The sequence below is a fragment of the Pararge aegeria genome, chromosome Z (genome assembly GCF_905163445.1).
Source record: "Pararge aegeria chromosome Z, ilParAegt1.1, whole genome shotgun sequence".
In the NCBI taxonomy this organism is placed as follows: domain Eukaryota; kingdom Metazoa; phylum Arthropoda; class Insecta; order Lepidoptera; family Nymphalidae; genus Pararge; species Pararge aegeria.
In genome coordinates this window covers 24,379,274-24,405,706 of record NC_053208.1, presented here as the reverse complement: position 1 = coordinate 24,405,706, position 26,433 = coordinate 24,379,274, and the positions used below count along the sequence as shown (strand labels likewise).

General features: G+C 38.1%; 2 protein-coding genes across 5 annotated transcripts in view; both read left to right on the top strand.

Moving 5' to 3' along the window:
* LOC120636582 (sensory neuron membrane protein 2) overlaps positions 1-26,433 on the top strand; it is a 134,590-nt gene that overhangs the window by 72,464 nt on the left and 35,693 nt on the right. For all 4 annotated transcript variants that reach the window (XM_039908120.1, XM_039908122.1, XM_039908121.1 and 1 more), the window contains one exon: positions 1,339-1,523. In XM_039908120.1, coding sequence (XP_039764054.1) covers positions 1,339-1,523 — 185 coding nt within the window. The remainder of the gene's footprint in view (positions 1-1,338; positions 1,524-26,433) is intronic.
* On the top strand, positions 23,326-25,948 carry LOC120636581 (mucin-5AC-like). The gene has a single exon (XM_039908119.1). The coding sequence runs from the start codon at positions 23,326-23,328 to the stop codon at positions 25,930-25,932; it is 2,607 nt and encodes an 868-aa protein (XP_039764053.1). The 3' UTR covers positions 25,933-25,948.

The following is a 26,433-nucleotide window of genomic DNA, read 5'->3' as shown; positions in this document are numbered from 1 at the left end:
TTCTATTTAAAAATATCTATCAAAAATGAAGATATGTTTTAAACAAGACTCACTCACGCACACTAAGTAGTAATAAATAAATAAATATACTACGACAATACACACATCGCCATCTAGCCCCAAAGTAAGCTTAGCTTATGGGTACTAAGATAGCTGATGAATATTTTTATGAATATAATACACATAAATACTTATAATATACAGATAAACACCCAGACACTGAAAAACATTTATGTTCATCATACAATCATTTTCCAGTTGTGGGAATCGAATCCACGACCTCGGGCTCAGAAAGCAGGGTCGCTGCCCACTGCGCCAATCGGCCGTCAATAGTATTTATTTATTTATTCATTCTTGAACACACGCTGTACATGATAGTTCTGTTTATTTTGTATTTGCACCTATTACACCATTGCCACAATTAAGATTCATAATCTAGATTTGGCCTTATTTTAGTATTAAGTAAACAAATAATTAATAATAAATAAATCATTTATTTAAATCACAAAGACATTTTCCAGGTGAGGGGATCGAACACACGGCCTCAGAAAGTAGGATAATAGCCCACTGCGCCAATCGGCCGTCAAAGATTCCTCGTAAGATGTCCTTTTATATTCTTCTGTACACGCTTACTAAGTCTCCAAATCGGTTTTAAAAAATCTGTCATACTTGATTTTATCGAACCCTTAACCGTTTAGACTGCGCACGTACCGGAAGCTCTGAAACGAAATAAAACACCCGATTTTGAAACATTCTTCATTAGTGCTATGCCCTTTTTGGTCTTAGCGTGATGATAAATAAACCTTCCCCGATAAATGGGTAATCCAAGACTGGAAAAAAATTCAGATCAGACCAGTATTTCTTGAGCTCATCGCGTTCAAGTAAACTAAAAAACTCTTCACGTTTATATGTATACTAATTACTAGCTGTTGCCCGCAACTTGGTCTGCGTTTGATGTAGTTTTTTGATGTGGCATTAAATTTAGTTGTTGATCTAAAGAAATTTAAAGTATTTAGTATCGCTAAGCCTTAAATGAGTGGTTTGCTGCTATCCACCGAGGAGTTCTGTCCTCTATCTCGAACCACAGTTTGGGAAAATTCAACACATATTATAACCTCTATAGTACAAAAACATTATTTAAATCGGTTATAATTTGTCGGAGTTATGGTGTCGGGATAAATAAAATCCTATATTACTTCTAACACTTTCAAAAATCTGTGTACAAAGTTTCATGAGAATCGGTTAAGAAGTTTTTGCGTGAAGGCGTATCAAACAAACTTACATTGACTTTTATAATATTAGCAGGGATTAGTATATTAAGATATATGTTGTGCCTAGGTCCGTGGAACTGCGCTACCAAAACGAAGTGGTCTACCAGGACACCATACCAGCGGCCAGGTTCTCCGCAAACAGCTGGTTCTTGGACAACCACCAAGAGTGCTTCTGCCTTAACACAACGGAAGGCATCACCCGCGATAACGGCTGCCTGTATACGGGCGCCATGGAGATGTTCACCTGTGTGGGTAAGTGCATTCGATTCTTATTTCCCTTAACGTCAGAAATTTAAAAAAAACCACAATCTCTCCTTAAAACATAACCAATTGTTAATTACCTCGACGCTAAAACACCTACCTATGTGTTTAAAGTACAAAAATTGTCTCGAATCGCGCCGCAGATTTTAGGGATTTTTAAATTTCATGCGTTATTCAGGCTGACGTGATTTTTTCATTTTTAGGCTTATATCTTTACCCACACGTACTTTTACTGCGTGTGTAAACGATGAATGATCTTTAAATGTTAAAAAAAATATAGATAGCCAGGGGTGGTGATAGCGGGACCATCTTCACGCCGCTCGAGTCTTTCTGTAAGACTTAAATACTGCACACGATCTACATATTGCAAGCTATAACTAGTTATCAAAGTTTATTTGCACACTTCACAAAAATTACCGCAACATTATGATTTCTTGACTTCATTACTACCAGTTAAGAGATAATTTTTTTTTATTAAAACCCACTGCAACGATATCATAAAATTCTAAGCACCGTACTTTTATTCTAAATCGGTAACGATGGTGTGTTTGTACGCACAAATAGCACAGTTCGAGAATCTCCATCGGTAAAAATATTGCAAAGAGTATCATCCTCAACATTATCATACCAACCGATAGACGTCCACTGCTAGACTACTGGTCTTTTGGGAGGGAGTTCCAAATTCCACGGTTTTGTAAAAAGCATATCTAATTTTAAATTTATGTAAATATTTTAATCTTTAAGTAGCGTTGACAGCTATCCATTGGAGTAGCTTCGAATCCACTTTCTGGGAGCCGAGTTCGAATCCCAGCAATCACCTCTAACTTTTCTTAGCTATGTGTGTTTTAAAGCAATTAAAATACCACTAGAATGTTGACATACATTTTTAGTCTTCATGAATCTTACTTAAATACCCCATTGATTTGAATCTCTTTGGAAGGAATCCTTGAATACTTGAATGGTTGAATTTATAACTTTAAATGTGTTTTATAATGGAAACACCCTTCATATGAAGTAAGTAGTAATAAGTAGACCAGTACAGTTTAAAAGCTACTTTGTCGCTACGCTGTTCTGAGCGTTGGCTGTCTCCATGCAACTTGAAATTGCATCGGAGTAGGTCGAGTGTCGCGTGCATCCCAAATGCGATATTTCCTCGATGAAAATATTTTCTTGGGTAATTCTTCTCAGGTAGCTAGTTCGTTGGTTTTGTAATTAGCATCTATACTTCTATAATCCTACCATATATATTCTTATATATACATATATCTATTTTATATATATATTTCTTGTGTGCGTGTGTATGTCACTGAACTCCTCCTAAACGGCTGGATCGATTTGAATGATTTTTTTGGTATGCGTTTGGGTTGCACCCTGGATGGTTTAGATTCACAAATTAGCCCGACAGATGGCGCTGGGGTCCGCTAGTATATATATATATTTCTTGTGTGCGTGTGTATGTCACTGAACTCCTCCTAGACAGTTGGACCGATTTGAATGAATTTTTCGCTATACGTTTGGGTGGCTCCCTGGACAGTTTAGATTCATAAATTAGCCCGACAGATGGCGCTGCGGTCGGCTAGTAATATTATAAATGTGAAAGTGTGTATGTTTGTCACTCATCACGCAAAAACAGCTGAACGGATTAGTATGAAATTTGGCATGCATGTAGCCTTTGACATCGAAAAGAACATAGGCTATCTCTTATCTATATTCCTTGATAAGTTCCCGATTAGGAAAAATTTAAAATTGTTTACGAGCTAAACAGCGGGCGGAGGTTTGAAATTTTGTATACATGTCACCTGTGCGATGAAAAAGGACATGTACTTTCTAATTTTCTATACCGATCTCTCAAATAGTTCCCGTAGTAAGATTGAATTGATATGTTAACGAGCGACGCTTTAGACCCAATTCTGAAGTCCACGCAGACGAGTTCGTGGGCAGAAGCTAGTACTTCTATAATCATTATGTATGTATGTTACTCAATCAGCAAAAACAGCAGAACAGATTTCAATGAAAATTAGTACCTATGCACAGTCTTTGACATCGCAAAGAACATGGGCTTCCTTTTATCTGGACTGAAAAACGTTTACGAGCTAAGGCGCGGGCAGACAGCATTGAAATTTGGTATGCTATGGAAAAGGGCATGTACTTTCTATACCGATCTCTCGAATAGTTCTCGTGACAGGATTAAAAATTGTTAACGAGCGAAGCTATAGACCTCATACTGCTAGTAAATTATAAAGCTGTAGAGTTCGCATGGTTATAGCTTAGCAACAACTGGCTCAGATTTGGGAAATTATTTTCGTGTTGGATAGTCCATCTATCGAGGAAGACTTTTTGCTGTATAACATCGAGAGTTTGCTCTGAAACTAATGACAACTGGCAGATTCATAAAAAACTCAGACAGTTAAAAAAACAAAATCATCAACCCGTTACCAGCCCGGACAAGAGCCAGTAAAAATATGTTAGAAATACGCGACGAACAAAAATAAAGTTATTTAGTTGCAAGCTGTATCGTATTTCGGTATCGTCCGATACTTCAAGTCAAAAATGAAAGCGCTATGACGAAGTTTCAATGCATTTTACCGTTTTGACTACAAAGGAGATGTGGACGGTCTGATATTTGTAAAATAGTTATCTATTTTAAAACTTTGCAGTAGCTAGATTAGAATGATGAACAAGTTTCTGCTCAGACACAATGTATTTCTAGAAGGGTATGAGATTATAAAGCGGTGATAACCCAATGGCTCAAGCCCCGGCCTCCAGAATTTCGGAGATATGAGCATTTTAAATGTGAGCTATTAAACTATATAACTGCGCCTTAGCCATTAACTTTGCTTTGAAGGCCTCCCAGGCGCAGCGGTGAAGTCTGAGGTCCCGGGTTCGTTTCGTAGTTTGGGAGTTTATTACTTCCGAAGTTTCTCTGGTGTGGGAGGCTTCGGCAGTGGCTTACCACCCTACCGAAAAAGACGTGCCGCTATGCGATTTAGCATTTGGCCAGCGTGGTGGACTTCGCCACTATTATTTGCTAAATGAGCAAACTCAATGCTTTGAAAGTCCAAACAATTTATAGTCATTTCTTTCAAATAGGCACAGTTCATAAGCACTTTTGTCAGTCTGTCTGTAGTGACCTTACTTCACTATTATCGAAGCAGTATATATATAAAAAAATGTTTTAAGCGTTTAGCAAATAACTGAAAAATAATGATTTACATGCAAAATTAATTAATATCTCTAGTGACCGCCGGAATAGTCACACGATAAAGGGGGTGGTAGAATCGCACCCCCCCGAGGGTGGGTGGGTGCCGCGCCATTTTCGCGCCTGCTCCGCGCAGTACGCCTCGGGCCGGTCAACGCAGACATATAACACAGATGACAATGCATTGTCAACGCGAATTTCGGGAATTTCTCCTTTTAAAAATAAATAAAAACAAAACATGCTGCGTACCCACACCAGCCCACCTTTGTAGGAGGGCATAAGCCCGTAATTGATTATGTTACTCCTGCGCCTTTTAATAAATTGAAAATATATCATTTCCTTTGAGTGAGCTGGTGTATGCTCAGCAAGCAAGCTCCAGCTAGCTTCATATGCTTTTGGTGTTTATGATGATGATAATGTTTTATCCACCAATCCGCACTAAGCCAGCGTGGTGGACTACGGCCTTAACCCCTTCTTATTGTATGAGGAGACCTGTGATCTGTAGTGACCCGGATGATGATGAATGTTTAAAAAAATCGCCTCTTTACGGAGCAACAATTCGCTTCGTACCATCAGGTGCGTTACTATCTCGGTTCGTCAATTGACACTTTAAAAAAAGAAATGCATCTACTATAACATATTAAATTTATAACTTGGAAACTGAACATGGTAAACATGCAACCTATGTCAAACATTTAGTACCAAGGCCGGGTTAGAGCAACGTTAAACTATTTCAGTAGATACTGCAAAATTGTTGTTTAGAACTGGCTGCAGGAGCATCTCAAGAAGTTACAATGTCGATGCATTCCTTACATCATTTTCATTAACCGTAAATCCGGAGGGAAAGCAAACTTACATCGAATGATCCACTGCAAATTGCGTTGCTTAAGAAGAAATGACAAGATAGATTGGAAGTAAGCTTCGCTCCCCCGCAAGATAGAGAAATGGTAAATGTTGATGTTGGAAAAGAGCAACTACTGAGTTTCTTCTCGGTAGAATCTGCTTTTCGAACCGGTGTGAGAGTCAACCAGATATTCTTGACTTTTCAAAAGTGCTAAAGTAGGCCTTCTTGAAATAAATGTTTCTTTTTTTTTAGTGGGTTTCTCCATAAAAATGTATTTCACTTTATCACTGGGTAACGCCTCTAAAGCAATTATTTATTTTTGAATTTGAAAAAAATTAAGAAAATCTTACCTTCTTAAACCATTTACATATATACACCTTTTATGCATACATATTCAGAGAACTCAGAGATAAATATGAACAAGAAATGAAAGAAAGAAATACACGAAAGGAAGAAAGAGAAATAGATCAATTTTCATGCCAAAAATAATTGAATCGGCTTAGTTTTGGATAGGAAAAATGGGCGGAGAAATACGAAACGTCGATGGTCAAATTTTTATAGGTCTCAGCTGCATAAAGCGGTGATAGCAACGTGGGTAGGACTTCGACCTCACTTTCGGGGGGCCGAATTCGAATCCCAGCACGCCCCTGTAACTTTCCTAAGTTATTTGCGTTTAAATCAATTCAAATATCACTTGTTTCAACTGTGAAGGAAAACATCGCGAAGTAACCTGAAAGAATGCCTTCATAATGTTCTCAAAGGTGTGTCGTCTTAACCCCTTTTCATTTTGGGAGGAGATCCATGCCGTGTAGTGGACCAGTATCTGTTGATATGAACTACATCTGTCCCTATGGTATTATACGGAGGAAGACACGCACAGCGCGACGGCGATAGATTTTTCAAATACCAATTAATTAAAATTGTCCCAGCCATACCTACCATCGTCTTAAATTCCGAGCAAGCTGAGAAATATAAAATATTCAACGTAAAAGATCCTGCACATTATTACCTGAGCGACAACTATCCGGTTAATAGAGAACACGGTAGCCTTTTATTAAATAGCTAATTTTCTCAACTATGCAGAGCACCTACTTCAGTAGAAAATTATTATGCTCCTTGTTTGTATATTAGAGAAGAAATCTTACTCCTAGCGCGAAAGTTAAATGGCTCTTTACAAATGAAATAAGTATAACCATGTAAAATTTATGTAGTCTCAACACACACTTTATCATTAGGTATTAGTATGTATATATTCGTATGTACTCAATAGTGTACCCCACCTATTCGTTTTTCTTTTCAGTTTTCCAAATCCTAAGGTTGCCTGGCAGAGATCGCTACTTAGCGATAAGGCCGCCTTTTGTATCCTATCTTATATCTTCATTCTTCAAGAGTTTGTTCTTTTTTTTTCGTTTTTCTGAGTGGTGAAAAAAAAAGAGTATAAATAAAATCATGTCATACGTAATTTGTAGAGTTCCAAAATCGTTCAAATATCGCTGTGAATTTAGGTCCTGAGCCGCTTGCTCAAAGCGACTCGTCCTTACACCTCGTTGGTTATTGACCAAGTTTGCGTTTTCCGGTGCGTGGTCGGCATTCAAGCACCTCAACTCCCACTGACATCCATTGACAGAGTTATGTGCCCCGCCCATTGCCACTTAAGCCCGTTGAGCTATGTCGGTAAATCTAGATCTACTACGGATCTCTTCATTTCCTATTTGATTACGTAGAGGCACTCCGAATATAGCTATCTAATCTAAGCCTTCTTCTTCGGACGATCCTTACTAGTAGAACAATTTATTGGCGGTGTGACGCGGCTGGTCGGACACTGAAAGTTCGTATGAGATTGCTTAGCTTATCAATGTGGGACATGAACCCGGACAAAGCCACAGATAAACTTTTTCTTTATTTCACTTCGAATTAGCAATGATACATATACCCCTATCAGTCTCTACGATATCACGCTAGTAACTTTATAAACTAGCAGGAACCGGATACGATTGGCTTTCAGTTAAAGTGTATTTATATAACTAGAACAACATCACTCTTAGCCTGAAGCGGCGGGGCACGCTACCCACTCCCACTGCTGGGCCGGTTCTCTCTCCTCCTGCTATAGCTTTAACAAATATTAATAAAATTTAATGAACCGAAAACTTCGAGGCAGAATGTTGAACAACATAAAAGAGAGAAGAAAGTAGAAATAGCTCTTTTCCTTAAGAGAGAGACACAAAGCTGTGATAGACTAGTGGTAAGGGCATCAGTTCCACTTTCGTGGTTCCGAGTTCGAATCCCTACACACACCTCTAATTTTTCTAAGTCATGTGCGTTAGAAGCATTTTAATATCATTTGCTTCTCTATAATGTTCTGGGATTGGAACACTACAGTGAGGAATATGGTCACTATAATAACATAACTTTTTTTTTGTTAGATTGTTTTAGAATAGTCAAAATCCTCTTAACTTATTTTGGAATATTCAGTACCTTAATTAACATAGACTGTTAACGCTTTTTTCCCGCAAAATCGAATTATTCCATCGGTATATATTAATAGGGTATCTATTTAATTATTGATCTCATATGTTTAACTTATGTCTGGCCTCAACTCTGTAGTTCCCACTGTCGATTTGCGAGCAGAAATCAAATCACAAGCTACATAAATCTAGAATCCTTGCACGTTATTGTTGAACAGGGCCCTTGCAATATTATATTATTGAATATTATCGAATAAGACCTACAATAGCCTCAGAGCCATTGGGTTATTTTGAAGTGCTACTTTACAATATTGAACTTCCGTAACAGATACAATATAAATACAATTGGCATTGCAACAAATCCAAATTGCCTTTGGCCTAATGGTCAACATGTTTGACTGCAGATCACGAAATCCTGGGTTCAATCGCGGGGTTGGGAATCTTTTCTTTATCGCTATCTTGTTAGCATTCCACGATTTACATTAATTATGATGCTTGCTCCGTTTTCCTGCGAAATTCCTCCGTTATCTTATTAGCGAAAACTTTGCGATATTGGGCAACTTAGGAGCATCCTTCGATAGAGTTTGACGACCCCTCTGGCTCAACGGTGATCGCTGTGAATTTAGGAGGCCACGGGTTCGATTCCCGGCAGAGGCTATTTGAAAATTTATAAATACTCAATTTTCTCTGGTCTCTGGTGAGAGGTTTTAGCCGTGGCTAGTTACCACCCTACAGACAAAGTCGTGTCGCTAAGCGATTTAGTGTCGCTTAGAAATCTATTAGGAGTACGATTGCATACTCCTTAAGAGTTTAGCCCGCTACCATCTTAAAATGCATCGTTAATTACCACCAGGTGATATCGCAGTCAAGGGCTAATTTGTATTTTGAATATGCATTTAAAAAAAAAGATCCTTCAATTTATCTATATCCAATTCAAGCTTCCCTTTGAATGACTTCAGTTATTTTTTTTCTGCTGATATAAAATATAACACAAACGAGTTAAGCTCTGATTCGAACGCTCGGGGCAGCAGACTGTTGTACACAAAGGGCTCTTAAATAACTAGAAAATCCAAAAACAAAAAAGGCTACCGCCTGACCCGGCGGCTCTCCGACTATAATCGCTAACAGAGATGTAGATGTACTAGGAGATTATATTCGCAAAGGAGATCATCCGATTAAGTCATAAACTAAATTGATATTGCGAGTGCACTTACGAGTAGCTCATACGTATTGGGTTTTCCTTTAATTCCGCGTTCGGCTAATCTAGCCCATTTGATGTAGAAAATATGCAGTGCGCTTTCAATTCTTAATACTAATTAATCCTAAAAGCTTGTTTCTGTATTATTAGTCTTCGTTATTATTTTCTGCGCTTTATTATTTTCAATCCATTACCGTTGCATTACGTTAAGAAATTTGCGTTTTTTTTTAAATAAAGAATCTCGATGTGGAAACACACGGTTCGCGGTACTCAATTTAATCTATTGTGTTTTTTAATATATATGTTTTTAATGTGCTGCAAGTTAATACTTGACTGCAATCTCACCTGGTAAGTGTAAGTAAGGGTAAGTGTTTATGCTGTCTTAGATGGTAGCTGAACTGTCAGGGGTATGGCAGTTGTTTTAAACACAAACTCCTAAGAAGTTCCTACGCGGCATCGTATCGATACGCGGAATAGTTTTACGCTTCTCCACCACCAGACCACAATAAAGAAAATTCTGAATGTTAAAATACCCGAATTTCCCCAACCAGAATTTGATACCTTGCCGTTTATAAGACCACAGACTTTACCACTGCGCCAAAGAGGTCGTCTAATCTTTTAATGTCCCACTGTCACGCACTGCAAACATGCTAAGTGAAGACCATTTTGGGATCACACCGTTCCTATAACTGTTGTGTAGACTATTAAGTTGTATTTTAATTCTAGTGTGTGTATATATATTTTCTTTCTTTCTTTCATGCGTCAGAACACTCCCTCACACTAAAGGGAAATATGAGCTTTTCGCCACCACATTGCTACCCTATTATTCTGTATAATAAAGTCTAGACCACGGGGGTAGTTTTGAGCGCGATATTTGGCGTCAATCAAACGCGTACAACACAGGGGTGCGTGAGGGGGAATGGGGTGGTAGTCCATCATAGGGTCAGTAATGAAACTAGGAAGGTATATCGGAATATTGTCAATTAATGCACTCGGATTACGCATGGCCGATCATTATAATTAAATACAAAGCTATTTAACTATGAACAGTGGCGTGCATAGACGGTATGCACAGGGTATGCAGATTATACAAAATGAAGAAAATCTCCAGTGTTAGTTATAAAAAACGTATGGATAGGCTTTGTAAGAGTTATAAAAAGCCTGCCCTTAAGTATTTATAACTAGTATTTCAGATTTTCTTCATTTTATATCATCTGCATACCCTGTGCATACCTTCAATGCACGCCACTGACTATGAACATATATTTGCTTTGCGTGTATCTAACGCTCTCTCAATATGGTCTCTCTTAGTTTTAATAGTTTTTTTTTTTTAATTTATCTGTCTACTTTGGTATAATCATCGTCACCTACCTTACGTATCGGGTTGGGTACTAAAATTCAGAAAGTACAAATCCCCAAATATCTCCTGCCGAGAATCGACCCGGGACCTCCAACTTAAACAACAGCGCTAACCGCTGCGCCAGGTAAGTCATCAAAACAAAGGTATAAAAGAGAAAGAAGCATTTATTATATAAGTATGAATACCTTAAATTGATACTACAGAAACAAAACGATACGTATGGCATCAACTAGACCCAGTAATACGGGCTTGCTTACTAGGTACTTAGTGCTAGACAAAGGTCTGCCCTCTCAAAGTAAAAGGGGATTCAAAGCTAAGACCCGCTAGGCTTCTCCAATGCAGGTTCGCAGGCTTTTTACTGGCGGCTTGGAGGAAAACCCAATTTGAATTTCCTAAATACACCCTTCCACCTTGCTTTATTAACGTCGTCTAAAGAGCATTCTTTTTTTATTAATCCACTTTTTTGCGCAACGCTAAATGCATTTTTTTTACCAGTCAACCTTCGGACGTGCGAGAACGAAGGGTGCGGCCAAATGAAGTAAAAATATATATATACCGTGGCGTGCACCTCATACGTGCACAAAAGCGCTGCCTACTTAAATTTGCTCTTAAGATACATAGGTGTGAAGGGATCATTTAGACGACCTCCCTGGCGCATCGGTGAGCGCTGTTAATTTAAGTGGGAAGTCCCGGGTTCGATTTCCGGCAGGGTAATTTGAAAATTTATAATTACTGAATTTTCTGTGGTCTTGTCTGGTGGGAGGCTTTGGCCGTTGCTAGTTACCACCCACCGACAAAGACGTGCCGTTAAGCGATATAGTGTTCCGGTGCGATGTCGCGTAGACACCTATAAAGGGTTTGACTACCGTGCTCCCTAACAGGTTAGCCCGTTACCATCTTACCACCAGGTGAGATTGCAGTCAAGGGCTTTCTTGTAGTGGAATATAAAAAAATAGAAATAGAGCATCTAATAATTTGTCTCGGTCACTCCGCAAATTTAATCTACACCATCAGCACGGTTAGGCGGGAGACATTTTCTACCAGGGGAAACTCGCACTGGGCCAGCGTGGTGGACTACGGCCTAAAACTCACAGTGGGAGGAAACCCGTATCCCGTAGTGGGCCAGTGCCCGCTAACGTGGTAATTACCCTACGCTATCACTGCATGTAACAATTCATACAAAAACACAAAATTTATTTCACTAATAACTGTGGTGAATACTGTTAACCGCGACAAAGAGAGACCAGCCATGCACGCTAGTTAATAACCTGCCCGCAACATTGGAAATAATATTTTTCCTATTTTCGAATGAAAAACCTTTAACTGTTTATTTAACAGCAAAATGCTAGTGAGAATAATATCGCTACTAATAAAGTTGTTACAAACTCTGCTTTTGTTATTTTTGTAATGGTTTTGTTATATTAGTGGCGTTATTAAGAGAGTTATTAAGAGATTATAATCGCCCATAAATATCTATAGTAACACGATGCCGACTTTTAAGTAATTTCTTTTATCATTTACTTCGTCTTCACTTTCGGAGAGTCCGAGTACACACAGATCGCTTAACTTTTTGGAGCTATGTGCGTTTTTAGCAACTTTCCTTAAGCATAGATCAACGGGTACATACCACGATAATATCCCGTCGTGACCACGATCCATGCAACTGGGTCGAAATATCGACAAATTCAAAATATTATCGTGGTATGTACCCGTTGATCTATGCTTAAGAAATGTTGGTTAGCCACGAAAATCTTAGTTTAAAATCTTTAATTAAATAACTTTTAATATAACAGCGAAGAAAACCTGCATGCTTGAGAGCCCTCCAAGCGTATGTCCGCACTCGGCCTAAACACTTCTGAGAGAAGACCCATGCCATGTAGTGGAATGGTAATCGGTGGGCAATGATATCGTCACCCCTACTTGTCTACTATGTCAATGTAAGTCTGTTTGTTACGCTTTCACGCAAAAACTACTTAACCGATCCTCATGAAACTTTGTACACATACTTTTGAAAGTGTTAGAAGTAATATAGGATACTTTTTATCCCGACATTAAGCTCGGTTCCTTTGGGAGAGGGGATGAGTGTTTGACGATTTTACACCATAACTCCAACAAATTATAACCGATTTAAATAATTATTTTTGTACTATAGAGGTTATAATATGTGTTTAATTTTGCCCAAACTGTGGTTGGAGATAGAGGACAGAACTCCTCAGCGGACAGCAGCAAACTCCTCATTTAAGGGTTAGCGATACCGAATACTTATATATTTTTTTTAGAACTGCAACTAAATTTAATGCCACATCAAAAACAAAATCAGACGCAGACGAAGTCGCGGGCAACAGCTAGTCATAAATAAATACTTAATATACTGCGATAGCACACACATCGCCATCTAGCCCCAAAGTAAGCGTAAATTGTGTTATGGGTACTGAGATAGCTGATAAATATTTTTATGAATATAATACACATAAATACTTATTATATACAGATAAACACCCAGACACTTAAAAACATCCATGTTCAACACACAAACATTTTCCAGTTGTGGGAATCGAGCCCACGGCTTTGGACTCAGAAAGCAGGGTAGCTGCCTACTGCGCCAACGGCTGTCATAAAAGGAAGGAGGTTACCCATAGTGGAGTGTTAATAATAACGTCACAAAAATTGGCACCGCACGTCGTTTAAGTCTATGATAGACATAAACTATTAATAATCTATATTTATAAAAGGAAGTTGTGTTAGTTACACCATTTATAACTCAAGAACGGCTATACCAATTTTTATGATATTTGATTTTTTGGAGTTCTCTTAGTCCGGAATTGGATAATAAGTATTAAAATATAACATTCATCAAAAAAAAGATACCACCGGGACAGCTAGTAAAGTATAAAATTTTAAGTTACTCCGTATGTAAGTCTGTTTGTGTTGTTCTGGTAAATAAACAAATTCTAATATATTTTATATTCCGAGTGCCATAGCTATGTGGTCTTATTAGTGGGGTGCCGCTTTCGAACCATTCATTGAACGTCCAATTTAACAATTCCAATTTGCCTGTAAACATATATAACCTAAAGTATAAATGAATGATCTATCACAATGCAACCATTATTGCATGCAGTCAGTGGCGTGCATAGAGGGTATGCACAGGGTATGCAGAAGATTGAAAATGAAGAAAATCTCCAGGACCACTTATAAACAATTAAGGGTAGGCTTCTTATAACTCTTACAATGCCTATCCTTAAGTTTTTTTATAACTCGTACTGGAGATTTTCTTTATTTTATAAGATCTGATACCCTGTGCATACCCTCTATGCACGCCACTGCATGCAGTGCAGTAATCCAGAAACAGAGAAGAAAAGACGTCCCATACACGTCTTACTTCACACCCGCGGAATGCTGCTAGTTCACGAGCTTTTCCTATTTTCCTCATCATACGGATAAACGCTTAGAACATTAGAGGTGAAATAATTACTATTAAAGTGACTAACCGCCTGTTCGAGGAACACTACTAAATTGGAATGCTTCAATATTAATCGCGTACACGGGTTCTGTATGTTTTTAATTCTGTGGGACGGTCAATCTTACACAATCGCCCTACAGAATCCAAAGTAAGTGAACCTTGTGGTCATGAATTAAGGTACTGATAAATTATCATCACTGATCATCAGCCATCAGCTATTTCTGGGCACCGGTCCCCTCATGGGAGAGAGGACTGTAGAGCATAGACCCACTATTCTGAGAGATGGACTTTAACTATTATTACCACGCGTAAGAGAAATTGAATTCGAATTCAAATTGCACTAATTTAAAATATTAAAAGAATGGATGAATGAATTTGCACTTTTATCGTTATCGTATTTTATTTTATATTTATTATATAAACCATAGAGAAAATTCACAGAGATACAAATATAAAAGAGCATTTAGGTGGAAGGTAAATTTTGGCGGCCTTATCTCTACATAGTGATCTCTTCCAGGCAACCAAAGGCGTAGGAGAAAATGAGCATGTCTAATAATTTAAAAAAGATTCTTTAAGAAGTTTACATGTCACGGAAATAAATAATAATTTGTTTTGAAAGCGTATCGTACCTAATACAACGTGTAAATGAAAAATACTTCACGTGCTTCAGAGGTACATTATTTACTGTATGTGAGACTTATCTGTGAAACCGTAACACTAATAGTTTTTGAGTACTGCCATAGTTTCTACTGAAAGAGATTAAGATAAGCCCTAACATCACATTCAAAATTTAAATCAAGTTACTGCTGTCACTTTATTAGGGACGTGTCACGATGCGTAGGTACTTATGCGCGTTTTTTCTTTTATCTCCAATAGCGTTGTGGGTGTTCATGAGTAAACACTTAGAATATTTTGAATTAATGTGTATGGAAAAATAAATATGTTTCTTTTGATTTAACATTGTCTAAAAGCATATTTCCTTATGAAATATACCTATGCAGTCTTCAACAGTATTTCGTAATTCGGTTACACATATGTGAGATGAGACAATACATACACGCCGCCATCTAGCGTAAGTAAGCGTAGCTTGTGCTATGGGTACTAAGAAGACTGATGAACATTTTTATGAATAATATACATAAATACTTATAAAATACAAATAAACACCATTAACTCTGAATAACATTCATGTTCATCACACAAACATTTTTCTAGTTGTGGGAATCGAACCAACCTTAGCCTAGACTAAAAAATCAGAGTTGCTGCCCAATGCGCCACTCGGCTGTCACGTTTTATATAACTCATCCTTTGTGGTGTTTGTGACATCATTCTATTAAACTTACTTATAACACACTTATAAAACTTAGGCAACAATTTAAACGCTCAACGAAACAAGGTTTCTGCAAGACAAACTTAGACTGCTCTGTTAAGCAAACCTTTGTTAGTAATTATTAAAAGCCGAGACGTTAACTTTTGCTAGTCAACATTTTTGACGTAAGTTACCTTCCCGACAGGTAACTATGAAAACTGGGAAGATCAGCTAGGACTGCCCGGAACATAGGTAATTAAAAACAGTTCCGAGCAACTTTTGATCAGTCGACGTCTATTTTACAATCCTTCTTATAATATATAATATTATAATCCTACTTCCTACTTCCTACTTATATTATTATATACATAAAAGATAAAGTGTGTGGGTATGTTCCGTATAGGCTCCGAAACGGCTAGACCGATTTCAGGGGATCTCCGCATGCCTGAGAGTTCTCCATAATTTTCAGAAAGGTATGTAAGTCCACCAATCTGCACTGGGCCAGCGTGGTGGACATTAACATAGGCTTCTTTTTTTGTTCCCACGGGGTTTGTGAAAAACCCTAATATACGCGGACGGATTCAGGCAACATATAGTAGGTACAACAAGTAAGTCTTTTTGTATAACGTGTATGTAACCGTGAAATCGTAATTTAAAAAAAAAAAAAATTCAAAATTCAAAATTCATTTATTTCAAGTAGGCCTAATACAAGCACTTTTGAAACGTCAAGTCTGTCCGTGTGTAGTGACTCTACCACCGGTTCGGAAGGCAGATTCTACCGAGAAGAAGCCGGCAAGAAACTCAGCAGTTGCTCTTTTCCAACATCAAAAATTTACATTTTATATTTTAACATTCATTTTTCTATCTTGTGAGAGATGAAAGCGGAGCCGGAATCTTCCAAGCAACCTTGTCATTAAGAAACTCATCAATTGTATAATAACCTCGCTGTAATAAATGTGTTTTAACACATTCTTTAAACTTATGGATTGGTAGGTCCAAAATTACCTTAGGAATCATATTATAAAAGCGTTTAATTCCACTTCAAGATAGCCATTGACTGCAATCTCACCTGGTGGTAAGTGATGATGCAGTCCAAGATGGTAGCGCGCTAACCGTGTAGCGATATCCCTAGTCGGTTTTCTACGCGACATCGCAACGGAATAAATTGCTTAGCGGCACATCTTTGTCGGTAGCCACGGCCAAAGCCTCCCAGACAGAAATTATAACCTCCCGAATTTCCCTGCCGGGAATTGAACCCAGAACCGCCTTCTTAATTTCACAGCGCTCACCGTTGCGTCAAGAAGTTTGTCAAATATGTAATTTGTATCACTCATGCGGGGAAAGTAGTATCTTGACGCTCGCTGTTGCGGTTGAAAAAGAACCGTTTGCCCATTTTAAAATTTGAGTGCGACAAGAATAATTTGAGTGCGACGAGTTTACTTGTTGACAAATTTTAAAATGGGCAAACGGTTCATTTTCAACCGCAACAGCGAGCGTCAAGATACTTTCCCCGCATGAGTAATACAAAATAGTATGTGCAACAACGACATCGATTACCCACTCAAGCGAGTGACCGCACTCGCTTCTCTCGTGCGTTCAACTTCGCTTTCGTGGGCAATTGACAACTTGTCGCACTAGTTGCACAATATACTATTAACGCATTCTTTATTACGCATTACCTTGACATACTAAAATACAATTTAACGATTATAATATTTCGGTATCTACAACGTTACGGTGACATTTTATAAGAATGAGGTGTGCTGAATACCCGGATAAGTTTATTTCTGGCTTCTTCTTAGACAAGAGTGAGTAAGGAGTTTTTGTTTAGGATAGTTGAGTACTTTTAGGGCGAAAAAAAAATCATGAACTCATCTTTTGCGCACGCTTCTCATGTTTTCACTTAATTTTTTTTTGAAATTCCGCTGCAAGTAACCTTGAAATATCATCTGGTCGGTCTGGTCTATATTAAACCGATACCGACGATACGATACACGTCTTTGTGGGTAGGGTGGTAACCACCACGTTTCATTTCAGCTTCACAAGTTATGTGCGTTTTAAGTAATTAAATTATAATTTCCTTCGACGGTGAAGGAAAACATATTGAAGAAACCGGCATGCCTAAGAGTTCTCCATAATCTTCTCAAAGACCACCAATCTGTACTGGGCCAGCGTGGTGGAATAGGTCCAAAGCCCTTCTCATATTGGGACGAGACGTGCCCTGTAGTAATAGGTCGATATGATGGTGCTGACGATTACCACCATCTTTTTTCTTTTTAATTCTTTATTTATTCGGGACTTTTCTTAACAATAAGAATGTCAGCCCCATCGTTCCCTTTACAAAAATTAATACTTTCTTTCTCTTATCTTAACTTAAAATCTAATAGCATTCTGGCTACCTCTGAATAAGGTGCCGCCAGAATACTTTGCCAAATCCCTACATCATGAAGATTTATTTAAAATGTACATATCAATTGGTCCCTCATTGGCCTATTCCAAACACACTCCCAACAAATGCAAGACATATTCGTGTATATTACAAATTTTACCTTTAGGTGAACTGACCCTTTTCATAAGATATCCAAATTTGCTTAGAGGAACATGTCCAGCACGCAATCTCAATGCCATCAACCACCATCTTCTCACTGTAATATTAAAAGAAACTACGCTACTTCGCATTTATAGCGCCTGCGTCTATTAGAATAGGGAAAGTTTCGACATTGAGTTTGACTATAAAGACTATCCAGGCGAAACTCGTTCCCCGCTGCGCCACAGAGATTAATTCGAAGGGAATTTCAAATAGGAAGCATGCAATATCGAAACAAGCGGAATATGAAACAAACTCTATGTACGTTCCACATATTTACAAAACTATTTGAATTGGATGCGGATGAAATTTGAAATCTGGTGGAATGGAATTTAAGTGCATGTTCACGTTGAATCGGGGCCGCGACGTGTGATTGAGACGCGCGACTTCCACGCGTCTTTGACGCGCAACAACGTTGGTGACGACGGGAAAGATGGTATAGATAGGTGCATGAAAGAAAGAAAGTATACGGACGCAAAAACTACCCCGTTTTTGCTATAAGTTAGCAAGTGTATGTGTGTATGAGTGTCTGTATGTGTGTATTTTTCTTGTTTGAAAGTTGAATTGGTTAACAATGTTCTTAACTATGTTTCATGAAAATCGGTTCAAGAAAGTCAAATATATCTTTATTCAAATAGGCACATAGATGGCACTTTTGATGCGTTATTATATACAAAATGTGTACATAGCAGTGAGTAGTGATGGCGATAACTACAATCGTAAACTTAAAACTAAAGCTACGAGGGTTCCAATCGCGCCCTGGTCTAAGAAGAAGCCCACAACAAACTTAGCCGGGTGTTCTTTTTGTTATCACCATCTCACATTGTCATTAGAAAATCGAAAAATAGGTCGCCGCTACCGTATCAAATAAAAGAGCTTGACTAATAAAATACCACACACTATGACAAATATCAAATCCAAGATGACTGCCTCCACAAAATGGCGACTTAAATTTTTTTTCACACCTCCGTCCTAATGGGTATTAAATGAAAAGGCTTGACTTGTAGAATAATGTATACTATTGAAAGTCGAGGGCTTTACATTTTAAATTCATACATTATCAAACTTTCCTTCTAGCCTTTACCTCTAGCTATATGAGGTCGACACAACAGGTCTTCTCCTTAAAGACATTATTATTAATTAACTCATCACACATAATATATTGAATTTGATAGTCCAATCCCTTTAGAAGGTTATACGCTTTGTAGTTCATGCAAGGCTTTATACGTCGGAAAGGTTTTTAGTGAAATAAACGCCACCTTTCCTTCCAAAGGTAAGGTTGTAATCCTCCTATAATAGCGGATTCGGTAAGTCTACCTGAACATCCGTATGATTACATTCCGGACTCTAACGAAGAAGTACCTCATAAACGGGGAGTGTATAAGATCTGTGTGTATAAGAACGCAACGGGCGACGTGGTTGTTTGCTCAGTTTGATACTGGAGCAGACTGAAAATCAGCGCTGAGAATTGTTGCTAATGCACAGCATAAGGCTGAGTTTGCGGCCATTTGCAATATTGTTAATAATAAAATAATAAAGATTTATTTAAAGATCTTGTATTAACAATAGTGTAGGGCAAAAGGATATTATTATTATTATAACTTATAAGCTTGGCTACTCTCTATACTAGCGAGATGCTCGTATGAAAAACGCGCGATACATGCAAGAACGAGCGAAAAACGCTCATCTGAAGCCGCCCTTATAGTCCCAGGGGTCAGGCATTTAACACGTGGTGGATAGATGCGGAAACTATGTAAATCAATTATTACCTGTCTGTTTGTAGTTATCCATAATATACACAAGTAATTAAATTACAGTGTTTGTCTGTGTTTTCAAAGTTATAATTATATTATAGCAGAATTATCAATAACACGCGTTTTTAATTTTTTTTAACATTCTCTAGACTAATCTTGAGAATTGCAAAACCGATTTTGATTGGATTTTCACAGACTGATAATAGTATGCGACGGGATCTAGATACATTTTGTATTTAAATACCAACTCGAGTTTTTATATAGTATTTATTAATGTTTATGTCTTTCTGTCAGTTTATTACCTTCCATACAAGCAAATATATTAATACAACGTCATGCAAAAGATATGACGAATTTTATTAAAACTTGATAAAAAAATAACAATCTGTACGCGGACAATGTCGCGGGTAAACCTTAACACAAAAAAACAAGGAAATAAGTAACATCTAACGTTGTTTGTAAGACATCTTTGATTACCATTTCCTTACGAATCATTAAGTTAAGCCTCAGAATATAAAGTTAATGTGATCAGTTTATTAATGCCCCATTTCTGGGCATATTTTTTTATAAGAGACAGGGCATTAGAGCTTAGACCCACCGTGCTGCTCCTATGCAGGTTGGCGGGGTCCAACGATTAGAATCACATGTTTTGTGGTACTAGTGAAATGGCCAATTACGACTAGAATATATTAAATTTAGTTCCGCGATCCAATAATCAACTTTCACCTACCTTATATACCTAAATACTTTAATTGGTAATGCACAATTAACGTTTTTTGATATAACTTATATACTTCAGGATGCATACTATCTCCTCAGCAAATATTAACTTAAGCTAAACTAACAGACACGTAAAACAAACAGACACGTTAAATTTATAACACCCCTTTCTTTTTGCGACGGGGAATAAAAAAGATCCATCGCATTTATAATGAAAGTATAAATGATTTAATATATTATGAGGCTTAAATTAAAAATTTAATGATGTAAGTTTATTGTTTAAATAAAATAAAGCAAAATCTATCCCGGCGAAGAGGGCTGGGTACGCTAGTATATTATATAGGAACGGTCAAGTTAAAGCGGCGATAGCCCAGTGGTTAGGACCTTGATCCCAGGACCTCGTAATCCGTTGTTTAACATGCGTCGGCATGTTAAACAACGGATTACGAGGTCCTGGTCGCTGGCCAACGAGGCAGTTACACAAACGTTTAAGAAAAAAGCTAGATTAAGCACCGACGTCGGTTTAAGGTGTCGGTATGTTTTGCACCTTAAGTGCCGAGCTACTGCAAATAATGGGCATCTAATAGATACGTGCGACTTTCAAGGACGCGCGGGGTTCGCCTCACGAGTGGCGGGTCAAGAGGTGAAGCATTGGCCTCTGCTTAATTTAGAGAGGTGCTTAAATGCCACGCTTGATGAACAGCAGACGTAGACGGCGTGAGTGACGTTGACGCGTGAGAAATACTCACGAGACTAATACCAGTACAGTCCATTCACAATAACTTTAATACTAGTACAGTCCATTCACTATATCTTCATCATATCAACCCATTACCGAGAAGGGGTAAAGGGCGTAGGACACCACGCTGGCTTAGTGCGAATCGGTGGACTCCACCCACCTTTGAAAGCATTATGGAGAACTCTCAAGCATGCGGGTTTCCTCATGATGTTTTTCTTCCAAAAGCAAGCAATTGATATTTTAATTGCTGAAAACGCACGTAACTTAGAAAAGATAGAGGTACGTGCTGGGATTCGAACTCGGTCCTCGAAATATGATATAGATTAAAAACGAATATATAACTAAATGCTCTGTGAATATTTCAATATCGAGTTAAAACGGGCAAAAAAAAAATCACGTTTAGTATATGGGAGTCCATTTAAATATTAGTTTAATTAAAATTTAATTATTTATTTTTAAAACGAATATATAAGTAAGTTTCTGTGAATATTTCATGCGTCTAACTCGGAACTCCCCAAACTTTTTTGTGTCGTAGACCCCTTGCCATGTTTTTCCGTGTTGAGTAGACCCCCTACAAGGAAAACTATTACCTGATATTGATTTCCTGTAAATTTCTAACTGTAGTGAAGTTTAGTGTTTATTTTGTATCTGTAATGTAAAATATACGTAATGTATATATATGTTTTGATATTGTAAGAAAGTATAATTTAAGTAAATAGGTAGGTATACTAGCAGTGTATGTATTGAGCTGCACTATCGTGGACCCCCACTTTCATTTCAGGGACTTCAAATTTTTTTTCCCTGACATAGATCTCTTGCAGGTTGTCATAGACCCCTAGGGGTCGATATAGACCACTTTGGGAATCACTGGTCTAACTAATGCCATTATCAATATCGAGCGACAGCGGTCTGAAATTATTTTTTTTTGTATTGGAGCCCCCTTAAATATATATTTTATTCTGTTTTTTAGTATTTGTTGTTAAAGCGGCATTAGCAATACATCGTATGTGAAAATTTAAAATGTCTTAAAACCTTCATGATATACAAGTTGTATCTCATGAAGGTTTCAATACATTTTAAATGGTGGCAGACGGACGGACACTCTTAGTAATACGGCCCAGTTTCACACTTTGAGTGTGGAACCCTAAAACGACTTCACGTGCATAAGTATGTTTGGGTCAAATCTTGCAAGTAACCGTTCAACCAGTTTTCGTTAGTATGTGAAATGTTATACGCGTAAATAAGCCCAATGACAATACAATCACTCTTCTTTGATCTAGTGTTACGCTTGCTCAACATCAGCTCGCGCGGGCTTGGGTTAAAATCCCGGTTGGGGCTAAGAATTGTTAAATATTGGGTGTCATCCCAATAAATTTCAATACCAGCCCCTAGTAAGTAAGGTACTTAGTGGCTTGGAGCCCACGTGAGGTTGTTAGTATTTATATGAGACAGTAGAAGTTTTATCCCACCAACCCGCATAGGAGCAGCGTCGTGAGTTTTTGCTATAAAAACTCTGCTATGAGAAAAAGCCTGGTCTATAGGCTAATTATTATTGTGGCAAAATCATAATAAATATAAGCATAAAAAATAATCAGCATAATCTATGGCATTTCCTCAGGCAAAATGTGGTCGTAGGATTTAAATTTTATATTTTTACGTTAAACCAACCTACTATGAAATCTGGGCCTGATATTGGAGCCGGATTGATGATGATCACAACACGATCACAAGTCACAAAACAGGCCATTAAAACCTTGTTTTTGTAAAAAAATATTAATCACAATTTTCCTGTCTTAATTTGACGATTTCGCTCGTTGACCTTTACCTTTCCGCGAACGATTTTAAAAATAGTAACGTTTCAAGTTAACCGATTTTAATGAAATCACTTGCATGGACGTTGACAACCACCTGCCGTGACGCGCACCCGCCAAGGTGAGCCGGTGTCGTCTTCGCGGCCCCCCACCGCGACCGCGTCTGGGAGGCATCACTAGAGTCCCCGCAGCCTGAGAGCAATCATTATCTCTGCTCTAAAATGATCGGCTTTTAACTCGACACACAATTAAGATTACCGTTAATACGGGCGTGACACAGTTAGCGGCGCGTTGTGTAAATAAAATAGCGTGCGCGCTCACTCGATGCGCAAACGCACTTTGCGATGTTCGCCCTCGCGTTGTTGACGAGTACGCTGACCGCGCTCGCTAGCGCGCACATTTACGATCGGTGCGAACTCGCGCGCGACCTGCAAATCCTTGGCGTTGACAGAGACCATATCGCTACGTGGGTGTGCATCGCCTACCACGAATCCCGCTTCGACACCGCGGCTCAGAACTATGGCAGTGGAGACCACGGCCTGCTTCAGATCAGTGAGCTGTACTGGTGCGGGCCCGGGAAGGCCTGCGGTGCCCCATGCTCTGCGTTTCGCGATGAAGACATCACCGACGATGTGAAGTGCGCGCTGCAAATTTATAAGGAGCACACCCGTCTCCAAGGTGACGGCTTCCTCGCCTGGGTGGTGTATCCGCATCACTGCAAGCAAAACGCGAAAAAATATATCGTTGACTGTGACAAAAACATTAAAAACCTTCCAGTGAAACTAAATGATAGGGCTCGGTACCTCAAACCCTCCGATATAAAATATGAAGCGAAGCCGCAAATTGTCAACAATCCGTACCGTAATCCTTTAACTCCTAGATACCTTGCGATTAATTCAATATTTCAAGGGAGCTATGTCAATGAATTCGAAAGAAATTATTATGATAATAATAAACAATCTAACTGGCTGAACTTCAAAGTGGACAACATTGACGATCTCACGCTTCCAGGACGTGCTGTGAGTGATAATCAACGGTCTCGTTTAACGGAATTTACAACTCGGCCAACTACCACAGTTGTAGACCCTGAACTTATAGGAATAAAACCTCCTTCGCCAAGGAAAATAGAATCTAATCAGTTCCGCCGCAGAAAAACATTCTCAGAGCCACTATTTCTAAAGAATAGAATATCCGATGATCAAAAAACCAGTAAAACAACGCCATCTCCAGTCAGAGGCAAAACTGAAAGTAGTTTATCGTTTCATGAAGATTTGTCACATAATATATTTTTAAATTTATCGCCGTCTGCGCTTACCAAGTCTGAGAGTAAATCTCCTTCGCAAGAAATAAATTCGAGTGATTTGAGTAGATATCATATTAAATTTCCAAAAGCGGAGGAAAGCTCTCCGAGTGCAATATTAACGTACGAGGATTTAGCTCAGAATCCTTTTTTGAAATCATTGCCTGGTTTTAATTTAAAATCTAGGTCAGACTCGCCCTGTAAAGTCACAGATCAAAACAATGTTAGAGGCTATACTACAACTACATCAAGGCCAGTGACTTCTCTGAGATCTTCCAAACAAATTGGCACGCTACGAAGCCCGGAAGTGGAATCAAATTTACCAAAATCAAAGATGAATGAAAACGTAGCTAAAGTAACTATTGAGGATTTATCCCAGAACCCTTTTCTGAGCCACCTTTTAGGTATTAACAAAATAAAACCAACAACTGAATCGTCACTTAATCGCGAAACAAAGTTACTAGACGTAAATAAAAATTATAGACAAGACTTTAAATTAACAACTGTGAAACCGTCCACGGAATTGTTATTCTCATCGTCTCGAAAATTAGAAACCTCCACCAAAATACCTAGAACAGGTCAAAGAGGTAGGGATCGTTATATATCAAATTTTGATTCGAAGTCCACTGAAAAGCCCAGTACTGAACGTGCAACTGTAACATATAGTACCAGACAATATCAAACTATATCAAGACAAAGATCTAGGATAAATTTAAATGATATAAAAAGTACGACAGCCCTCGTCGCTATTGTAACAAGTACAGAAAAACCTGAAGTTTCATCTACTGTAAAACCTTACACAAATGGTTTATATAAGCAAAACTTTAGAATTGAAACAACAACCGCTAAAACGACAACTAATACTCCTAAAACTTCATATTATAATATAACTGAAAGTAGTAAAGTACCCCTTAGATTAACAACAACACCAATACCACAGACTACAAGTAGAACAGAAATAACAAGAATGCCAGAAACTTCCAGTACAACAAATAATTTAGGTAGGTCACAGACTAATGGTAGGCAATATACAATGGGTAGCACAAATACTACAACAACAACTACAAGTAACAATCAACAACAATCTAAAAGTCGACCAGAGGTTACTAATAAACCACAGACCACCACCAGCACAACGACTAAAAGAAGACTAGATACTAACAGTACACCACAGACTACTACACCAAAAACTTCTGGTACTAAAACCACTACACATGGGCCCCAGACTAAAAGTAGGCCAGTAACTACTAGTAAACCACAGACAACGATACTTTCCGGATCATCAAGACGTTTTTGGGCAGAAACGCCCAACTTCACATCCACCACTCTCTTACCTAGAGTCACTCGGAATAGGCCGACAAACTTAACGTTAACTTCTTCAACTAAATACTATAGTACTTCACAAAAACCTGCACTTACGAGTACAACTATAGCTGCTACTGCTAAAACCACCATATCTATATTCGACCTATACTTAAAACCCTCCACGCAACCAACATTCAAACCCTTTCAGTTCACTACGTCCAATAGTAGAAGACCTTATAAACTTAGTATATTTTCCGGTGGTACTACCAGCCCTCCCCCTAACTACTTCACTACTAAAAAACCATCTACGGAAGTAGTACGAAAAACTAATACGCAAAACATATAATTAGGATTATCTTTAAAAACACTGCCATGTTTTAAATATAAAATTTAAATGTTAAATTGTTGTAACATAATAATTTATCGTAAGCGTCAAACCAAAAAGCATTTATTATTTTAGACTTAATTATATATTACGCTCGTATATTATAAGCATTTGAATAAAGATTGTTAATTTTAATACGTTTTATTAAATTCATCTCGACTATTCGATGTGTTTTTTTTATTATTTATTTTGTAAGAAACCCGTATGTAACGATCATGGCATTAGGTAAGCCTGGCATGTCTCTATCTATAGTCCTACACTGCTATGTTAGTATACGAGTAGACGTATATACATAAATCTAATCACTTAATTAAAGCCCGCCAACCAGTCTTGTAGCATATGGGTGGGTGGACTGTGTCCTGCATCCCTCTCTCTCAGCAATGGGGCATTAATCGGTTGATAACGATGTAAATAATTAAGTCAATAACTCCAAATATTCTTATTAAAAAGAATTTTATGTAT

Coding starts and splice junctions, on each gene's coding strand:
- LOC120636581 (XM_039908119.1), top strand. CDS start 23,326: ATGTTCGCCCTCGCGTTGTTGACGAGTACGCTGACCGCGCTCGCTAGC.